General features: G+C 44.1%; 1 protein-coding gene across 2 annotated transcripts in view; it reads left to right on the top strand.

The window, feature by feature from the left end:
• The window catches only part of LOC124042661 (transmembrane protein 54-like), a 14,769-nt gene extending 11,119 nt beyond the window's left edge, over positions 1–3,650 (top strand). For both annotated transcript variants that reach the window (XM_046360743.1, XM_046360741.1), the window contains 2 exons: positions 2,242–2,388; positions 2,563–3,650. In XM_046360743.1, coding sequence (XP_046216699.1) covers positions 2,242–2,388; positions 2,563–3,069 — 654 coding nt within the window. In that variant the 3' untranslated portion in view covers positions 3,070–3,650. The remainder of the gene's footprint in view (positions 1–2,241; positions 2,389–2,562) is intronic.
• Positions 3,651–10,382: the final 6,732 nt, after the last annotated feature.

Raw genomic sequence — 10,382 nt, 5'->3', positions numbered from 1 at the left:
GGTTAGCAGATGTTATTGGTCACATACACATGGTTAGCAGATGTTAATGGTCACATGGTTAGCAGATGTTAATGGTCACATACACATGGTTAGCAGATGTTATTAGTCACATACACATGGTTAGCAGATATGTTATTAGTCACATACACATGGTTAGCAGATGTTAATGGTCACATGGTTAGCAGATGTTAATGGTCACATACACATGGTTAGCAGATGTTATTGGTCACATACACATGGTTAGCAGATGTTAATGTGAGTGTAGCGAAATGTTTGTGCTTCTAGTTTCGACCTTGCAGTAATATCTAACAAGTAATCTTAACAATTTCACAAAAATTACCTTTATACACACACGTGTAAAGGAATGAATAACAATATGTAAATTAAAATATATGGATGAGAAATGCCCGAAAGGCATAGGCAAAGATGCAGTAGATGGTATAGAGTCCAGTATATACATATGAGATGAGTAATGTAGGGTATGTAAATAAGATGCAGTAGATGGTATAGAGTCCAGTATATACATATGAGATGAGTAATGTAGGGTATGTAAATAAGATGCAGTAGATGGTATAGAGTCCAGTATATACATATGAGATGAGTAATGTAGGGTATGTAAACATTATATTAAGTGGTATTGTTTAAAGTGTCTAGTGATACATTTATTACATACATTTTTCCATTATTAAAGTGGCTGGAGTTGAGTCAGTGTGTTTGCAGCAGCCACTCAATGTTACTTGTGGATGTTTAACAGTCTGATGGCCTTGAGATAGAAGCTGTTTTTCAGTCTCTTGGGCCCTGCTTTGATGCACCAGTCCTCGAGAGTTACACTATATAATGTATAGTCAGAGATATACCAGTCCTCGAGGGTTACACTATATAATGTATAGTCAGAGATATACCAGTCCTCGAGGGTTACACTATATACTGTATAGTCAGAGATATACCAGTCCTCGAGAGTTACACTATATACTGTATAGTCAGAGATATACCAGTCCTCGAGGGTTACACTATATAATGTATAGTCAGAGATATACCAGTTCTCGAGAGTTACACTATATACTGTATAGTCAGAGATATACCAGTCCTCGAGAGTTACACTATATACTGTATAGTCAGAGATATACCAGTCCTCGAGGGTTACACTATATAATGTATAGTCAGAGATATACCAGTCCTCGAGGGTTACACTATATAATGGTTATATCATTCTTGACATTTAAATATACTGATTTAGACCTGAGAAATCAGGTAGGCTATCTACCTTTAAACTAGCAGGACTGTACTAGTTTTCTATATAATGGGACCTTTAGACCTATAGTCCTTGAGCAATGCGATATGTAATGGTTATCGTTCTTGATGTTTAAATAGACTGATTTAAACCTGCTGGGTAACTGTCTATCTAGCTAATCCAGCCAATGACATCATGGGACGGATTAAAACCCGGACACAGATTAATCCCCGTCCTGGAGTATAAAGAGTGTAGATGACGATTAGCTCGGTTTAATCTGTGTCTGGGAAACCGCCCCATGGTGTTAAGGAAAAAGGAATTTATAACTGTACATATTCCGTGCTCTCTGTCTCTCTCCAGATTACTCTTTTTTTCCTTTACATGTGTACATTACTTTTAAAGTCCATCTGGTGTTTGCTGTATACACACACACACACAGACACAGACACAGACACAGGCACACACACACACATGCACACACACACAGAGAGAAAGAGAGAGAGAGAGACAGAGAGCAAGAGAGAGAGAGACACAGAGAGAGAGACAGAGAGAGAGACAGATGCACTCAGAGAGAGAGACAGATGCACACACACACACAGAGAGAGAGAGAGACAGAGAGCAAGAGAGAGAGAGACACAGAGAGAGAGACAGAGAGAGAGACAGATGCACTCAGAGAGAGAGACAGATGCACACACACAGAGAGAGAGAGAGAGAGACAGAGAGCAAGAGAGAGAGAGACACAGAGAGAGAGACAGAGAGAGAGACAGATGCACACAGAGAGAGAGAACAGAGAGCAGAGAGACACAGAGAGAGAGACAGAGAGAGAGAGACAGATGCACTCAGAGAGAGAGACAGATGCACACACACACACAGAGAGAGAGAGAGAGAGAGAGAGAGAGAGAGAGAGAGACAAATGCACACAGAGAGAGAGAGACAGATGCACACAGAGAGAGAGAGAGACAGATGCACACAGAGAGAGATAAACTGATCTGTCTCTCTTCTCTTTCCAGAGCATGACACTGATCCTGTGGGTTCCTCTGATCGTGATCTGTATTGTCCAGGTGGTTTTGTCAGTGCGGTGTTTCTCTGTGTGTGTTTCTTTCCTGGGTCTACCCTGCTTCCCTCGCAAGATCAGGCTCAGGGACCACGGTAGAACGGTGAGGTTTGGTACTTCTCAGACACCGTACTGGCTCCTTCTGAACTGTGCCCCAAAACACAAATTACTGCTCAAATCGCCCATAAAAAAATCTCTACATGTATTTATTTCAGCCTCCCACCCAGTGTTGGGTGCTTTGTGTTTTAAACTATCTACATGTTTTTGTGTGTTTCAGATAAATACAGTAGCATCCGCAGAGCCGCCCTCTCTCACTAGCTCAGTACCCGGTCATCCCCTTCATCGACACCTTCTTCAGTCGGACCCGCCTCATCTCAAGTCCCAGCGGCAGCCTCTTCCTCCTCCTCCTCATCATCACTCGTTCCCGTCTCATCTCAAGTCCCAGCGGCAGCTTCTTCCTCCTCCTCCCCTCCTCCTCCTCTTCATCACTCGAACCCGTCTCATCTCAAGTCCCAGCGGCAGCCTCTTCGTCCTCAGCATCAGAATCAGAGAGGAAGTTCAGACAGGTGCTCTGATGGGGGGCAGCTGGTTCCCCCAGAGGAACATGAGCTGCTGGAACAAGGTTTCTGGATATAATGATGATGACGATGAACACCCAGATACTGCTCCATACCCCGTCTATATAATCCCTAACCCAGATACTGCTCCATACCCCGTCTATGTAATCCCCAACCCAGGTACTGCTCCATACCCCGTCTATATAATCCATACCCCGTCTATATAATCCCTAACCCAGATACGGCTCCATGCCCCATCTATATAATCCATACCCCATCTATATAATCCCCAACCCAGGTACTGCTCCATACCCCGTCTATATAATCCCTAACCCAGGTACTGCTCCATACCCCGTCTATATAATCCACACCCCGTCTATATAATCCCTAACCCAGATACGGCTCCATGCCCCATCTATATAATCCATACCCCGTCTATATAATCCCCAACCCAGGTACTGCTCCATACCCCGTCTATATAATCCCTAACCCAGGTACTGCTCCATACCCCGTCTATATAATCCACACCCCGTCTATATAATCCCTAACCCAGATACGGAGAAAGTATTCACCCCCATTGGTATTTTTCCTATTTTGTTGCCTTACAACCTGGAATTAAAATCTATTTTGGGGGGGTATGTATCATTTGATTTACATAACATGCCTACCACTTTGAAGATGCAAAATATTTTAACGGAAAACTTGAGCGTGCATAACTCTTCACCTCCTCCCCCAAAGTCAATACTTTCTACGTCTCTATAAGCTTGGCAGATCTAGTCACTGGGATTTTGCCCATTTTTCAAGGTACAACAGCTCCAGCTCCTTTAATTTGGATGGGTTCCGCTGGTGTACATCAATCTTTAAGTCATACCACAGATTCTCAATTGGATTGAGGTCTGGGCTTTGACTAGGCCATTCCAAGACATTTAAATGTTTCCCATTAAACCACTCGAGTGTTACTTTAGTAGTATGCTTAGTGTCTTTGTCCTGCTGGAAGGTGAACCTCCGTCCCAGTTTCAACTCTCTGGAAGACTGAAACAGGTTTCCCTCAATAATTTCCCTTTATTTAGCGTCATCCATAATTCCCTCCATTCTGACCAGTTCCCCAGTCCCTGGGATGGGGTTCTCAGGGTGATGAGAGGTGTTGGGTTTGTGCCAGACATAGCGTTTTTCCTTTATGGCGAAAATGCTCAATTTTAGTCTCATCTGACCAGAGTATCTTCTTCCATATGCAATGAGACCAAGGCACAGCGTGATGTGAATACATCTTCTATTTTAATGAAACGAAGAACACTTCAACAAACTTACAAAAACAAACGTGAATCTATATAGAATAAGTGCAGACACAGGCAACTAATACATAGACAATCACCCACGAATTACCCAAGGAATATGGCTGCCTAAATATGAGACAACGATAAACAGCTGCCTCTAATTGAGAACCAATCTAGGCAACCATAGACATAAAAACCACCTAGACTAGTAAACAACCCCATAAACATACAAAAACCCTAGACATGGGCAAACACAACAAACCACCCCTTGTCACACCCTGACCTAACCAAACTAATAAAGAAAACAAAGATAACTAAGGTCAGGGCGTGACAGGGGAGTCTCCCACTAACCATTTGGCGAACACCAAACGTGTTTGCTTATTCTTTTCTTTAAGCAATGTTTATTTTTCTGGCCACTCTTCCGTAAAGCCCAGCTCTGTGGAGTGTACGGCTTATAGTGGTCCTATGGACAAGATACTCCGATCACCGCTGTGGAGCTTTGAAGCTCTTTCAGGGTTATCTCTGGGCTCGTTGTTGCCTCTCTGATTAATACCCTCCTTGCCTGGTCTGTGAGTTTTGGTGGGCGGCCCTCTCTTGGCAGGTTTGTTGTGATGCCCTATTCTTTCCATTTTTTAATAAGGGATTTAATGGTGCTCCGTGGGATGTTCAAAGTTTTGGATATTTTTTTATAACCCAACCCTGATCTGTACTTCTCCACAACTTTGTCCCTGACCTGTTTGGAGAGCTCCTTGGTCTTCATGGTGCAGCTTGCTTGGTGGTGCCCCTTGCTTAGTGGTGTTGCAGACTCTGGAGCCTTTCAGAACAGATGTACATACAGTTGAAGTCTGCAGTTTACAAACACTTAGGTTGGAGTCACTAAGACTCATTATTTCAACCACTTCACAAATTTCTTGTTAACAAATTATAGTTTTGGCAAGTCAGTTAGGACAATACTTTGTGCATGACACAAGTCATTTTTCCAGCAATTGTTTACAGACAGATTATTTCACATATAATTCACTGTACCACAATTCCAGTGGGTCAGAAGTTTACATACACTAAGTTGACTGTGCCTTTAAACAGCTTGGAAAATTGGCATTAGAAGCTTCTTATAGGCTGATTGACATCATTTGAGTCAATTGGAGGTGTACCTGTGGATGTATTTCAAGGCCTACCTTCAAACTCAGTGCCTCTTTACTCGACATCATGGGAAAATCAAAAGAAATCAGCCAAGACCTCAGAAAAAAATGGTAGACCTCCACAAGCCTGGTTCATACTTGGGAGCAAATTCCAAATGCCTGAAGGCACCACGTTAATCTGTACAAACAATAGTACGCAAGTATGAACACCATGGGACCACGCAGCCTTCATACCGCTCAGGAAGGAGACATTTTCAGTCTCCTAGAAATGAACGTACTTTGGTGTGAAAAGTGCAAATCAATCACAGAACAACAGCAAAGGACCTTGTGAAGATGCTGGAAGAAACAGGTACAAAAGTATCGTTATCTACACGAAAACGAGTCCTATATCGACATAACCTGAAAGGCCGCTCAGCAAGGAAGAAGCCACTGCTCCAAAACCGCCATAAAAAAAGTCAAGACTGCGGTTTGCAACTGCACATGGGGACAAAGATCGTACTTTTTGGCGAAATGTTCTCTTCGTCTGATGAAACAAAAAAATAACTGCTTGGCAATAATGATCATCATTATGTTTGGAGGGAAAAGGGGGAGGCTTTCAAGCTGAAGAACATCATCCCAACCGTGAAGCATGGGGGTGGCAGCATCATGTTGTGGGGGTGCTTTGCTGCAGGTGTCACGCTCTGACCTTAGAGATCTCTGTTTCTATATATTTTTGTTAGGTCAGGGTGAGTACTCTAGTTGTAGTATGTCTAGGGTTTTTGTCATCTAGTGTTTTTGTTTGTCTATGTTGGCCTGATATGGTTCCTAATCAGAGACAGCTGTTTATCGCTGTCTATGATTGGGGATCATATTTAGGTAGCCATTTTTCCCCATTGTTAGTTGTGGGATCTTGCCTATGTTTAGTTGCCTTTCAGAACTAGTTTGTATAGCTTCACGTTTCGTTTGGTCGTTTGGTTGTTTTTGTTCATTTGGTTGTTTTTGTTCATTCATTAAAAAGAGAATGTACGTATACCACACTGCACTGTAGGCACTGTAAATCAATCAACTGTAATTATCACATGTAGGACAGTATGCAGGTGTGTGTGTGTGCATGGACTTTGCAGATGTATTTCTCACATGTGAAGCACATAGTATTTGTTTAACAGTTCTCCTTGGGGGGGGGGGGCAGAATCTCCCCCTCTTGCCTGCCCAAGCTGCAGCCTCAGGTGGATCAGGACAAGATTTAGCCACCTAAACAGCTTTCACAAGCGCTGCAGAGGCTGCTGTGCAGGGGAGGCACTACCTTCTTTGAATGTGTGAGATAACAAGTCCCTTTCCCAGCTGCTCCAGGAACACTCTCCTCCTGTTCTGCTTATCAGGCATCCAGATAGGGTTGATCTTGTTCCAAATCATGAAGGCATTGTATGAGGACACATCAACGATGTTATGGAAGATGACCAGGGGCCAGCGGGGGGGGGGGGGGGGGCAGTCATCCTCCTGCAGCTGTAAGTTCTAATCACCTTGTCTTCTTGTCATCTTTCACTCTTTCACTCGATGCCATTAATAAGTCTGCATGAGGTCCTTCTGTAGCTCAGTTGGTAGAGCATGGCGCTTGTAACGCCAGGGTAGTGGGTTCAATCCCCGGGACCACCCATACGTAGAATGTATGCACACATGACTGTAAGTCGCGTTGGATAAAAGCGTCTGCTAAATGGCATATATTATTATTATTATTATTGTCCAGGTTGTCCACGCCTCCTTTTCTGTGGTTGTAGTCCAGGATGATGGCTGGCTTCCTGTCCTCACCATCACTGATCTCAGACGTTTTGTGCAGTGTGCTCAGGAGGACCACATTCTTGTTCCTCTTTGGGAGGTAAGAAACTAGATTGGTGGTGGGGGTGAAGGCAAACGTTGATGAGAAGGCCTCTCTCCCCCTTGTTGCGAGGAGTGCAGGGGGAGCTCAGGCTTGTTCTTTCTAACTGTGCCAACCATGGTGATATTCCTCTTCAGCTACTGGCTGAGTTATATCAGAAGCACATAATCTCAATTTGTGTTTCTGTGTGTGTGTTTTTGTGGTGTGTAAATTATTGTATAACTGCCGGGTCAAAAAGGACCCTAAAGACAATCTTTGTACCCTGATGGGGTACAGCTTTAACGGAAATATGAACAACGGCGATCTTTCACTTTTTCTAATGTTGTGGTCACTTTAGGAAAAGTCATCAAATTTCAAGTGAAAAAATATAATTTAGGGGGTTTTCTCTACTGTTAAACATAGTTGCGGGTCATTTTTTTATACCCTTGGGACAACACAAGGGTAAAGTTATACAAAGTTATACGACACCCAATGCCCCAGGGGGAGAAAAATAATTGCCCCTTTACACTCAATACGTGGTTGTGCCACCTTTTGCTGCAGTGACTCCAACCAACCACTTCCTGTAGTTGATCAGTCCACCTTTAGCTGCAATGACTCCAACCAACCACTTCCTGTAGTTGTTGATCAGTCCACCTTTAGCTGCAATGACTCCAACCAACCACTTCCTGTAGTTGATCAGTCCAACTTTAGCTGCAGTGACTCCAACCAAACACTTCCTGCAGTTGTTGATCAGTCCACCTTTAGCTGCAATGACTCCAACCAACCACTTCCTGTAGTTGTTGATCAGTCCACCTTTAGCTGCAATGACTCCAACCAACCACTTCCTGTAGTTGTTGATCAGTCCACCTTTAGCTGCAATGACTCCAACCAACCACTTCCTGTAGTTGATCAGTCCACCTTTAGCTGCAATGACTCCAACCAACCACTTCCTGTAGTTGTTGATCAGTCCACCTTTAGCTGCAATGACTCCAACCAACCACTTCCTGTAGTTGTTGATCAGTCCACCTTTAGCTGCAATGACTCCAACCAACCACTTCCTGTAGTTGTTGATCAGTCCACCTTTAGCTGCAATGACTCCAACCAAACACTTCCTGTAGTTGTTGATTAGTCCACCTTTAGCTGCAGTGACTCCAACCAACATCTTCCTGTAGTTGTTGATCAGTCTCTCACGTCACTGTGGAGGAATTCTGGCCCCCTCTTCCATGCATATCTGCTTTAACTCAGTGACATTTGTGGGTTTTCAAGCATGAACTGCTCGTTTCAAGTCCTGCCACAGCATCTCAATTGGGATTAGGTCTGGACATTTACTAGGCCATTCCAAATGTCTTGCGTTTTAGCCATTTTCATGTAGACTTGATTGTGTGTTTTGGATCATCGTCTTACTTCATGACCCAGCTGTGCTTCAGCTCACAAACAGATGGCCTGACATTCTCCTGTACAATTCTCTGATACAGAGCAGAATTCATGGTTCCTTCTATTAAGGCAAGTCGTCCAGGTCCTGAGGCAGCAAAGCATCTCCAAACCATCACACTACCAACACCATGCTGGACCCCAAACCATCACACTACCAACACCATGCTGGACCCCAAACCATCACACTACCACCACCATGCTTGACCCCAAACCATCACACTACCACCACCATGCTGGACCCCAAACCATCACACTACCACCACCATGCTGGACCCCAAACCATCACACTACCACCACCATGCTTGACCATTGGTATGAGGTTCTTACTGTGGAATGCAGTGTTTTAGTGCAGTGTTCATCGGACATCGTGGGACCCATGTCATTAAATGAATAAGTATATTGTTGTTATTCGTTCACTCAGGTTCCCTTTTATCTAATATTAGGTTTTGGTTGATGATTTGATTTACATTCAGTATCAAAAATATTAAAAAATAGAGAAAATCATAAAACGGGGGGGGGGGATTATTTTTCCTTGTAGGTTTTCAGGGTGTCATTATGGGATGGATGCTGTCTGTCTCGCAGGACAGGGTTCTCCATGTTCTATTCTTTAACATGGCTCTGTGGTTCTTGTGTAAACTACATGGAGATTTTGTGTGTGTTGTTCAAATGGTTATGTGTCATCCAGCAATTGGAGTCCCCCCCCACCCTATTGGAGTCCCCCCCACCCCATTGGAGTCCCCCCCACCCCATTGGAGTCCCGCCCCACCCCATTGGAGTCCCCTCCCCCATTGGAGTCCCCCCACCCCATTGAAGTCCCCCCACCCCATTGAAGTCCCCCCCCACCCCATTGGAGTCCCCTCCCCCCATTGGAGTCCCCCCCCCCATTGGAGTCCCCCACCCCATTGGAGTCCCCCCACCCCATTGGAGTCCCCCCACCCCATTGGAGTCCCCCCACCCCATTGGAGTCCCCCCCCATTGGAGTCCCCTCCCCCATTGGAGTCCCCCCACCCCAATCCCCACCCCAAGTCCCCTCCCCCCATTGGAGTCCCCTCCCCCATTGGAGTCCCCCCACCCCATTGTAGTCCCTCCCACCCCATTGGAGTCCCCTCCCCCCATTGTAGTCCCTCCCCCCATTGGAGTCTCCTCCCCCCACTGGAGTCCCCTCCCCCCAAAGAAGCTGTTTGTATATGAATATCGTATTTATTTTTCCTAAATAAAATTCCTGAATCGTTTCGCTAAATGTTATCTTACTTACATTAATTAGCATTTCGGGAAGATTTCAACATCAATTGTGTGTGTCACAGTAAACATCATTTTTGTGTCACACTTCGAAATGACTTTAAAATATCCCAGTGTAATGCCTGATGTTAGCACACTAAGGTCTTACCACACACACACAGCAGTCACTCTCCCGTGTACTAATAACAGTGTAAGACATGTCAGAGCACTAGATAACTAAATGTTCGGAGAGAAATGGAGTCAAACTAAAAATAATTTTCTTGTCATAAGGAACACTTAATATGGTCTATAATTTGATATTTTGCATTTTTACTCTAATTAATAAACTCAACCCGAATCACAAATCTTAAAAGGAACCCAAAGGAGAAGAAAAACAGACACATGTTTGAAATACACAAGGTATATTTGTCATTGATTCGGGTCAAAACAGGAAGAAACATCACAATCTTTGCTGGAGGTTTTCATGCAACAGAAAACATAATAATAATATTGATCCAACTGAAGGTACCAGTTTTAGAGGCAGTGGGAATAGAAGAGGGGTAGGACTGTATAGAAGAGGGGTAGGACTGTATAGAAGAGGGGTAGGACTGTATAGAAGAGGGGTAGGTGGGACTGTATAGAAG

This window comes from Oncorhynchus gorbuscha, linkage group LG09, assembly GCF_021184085.1.
Source record: "Oncorhynchus gorbuscha isolate QuinsamMale2020 ecotype Even-year linkage group LG09, OgorEven_v1.0, whole genome shotgun sequence".
NCBI classification, from domain to species: Eukaryota; Metazoa; Chordata; class Actinopteri; order Salmoniformes; family Salmonidae; genus Oncorhynchus; species Oncorhynchus gorbuscha.
The sequence above is the reverse complement of the archived record's forward strand: the minus strand, read 5'-3'. Positions and strand labels throughout refer to the sequence as shown.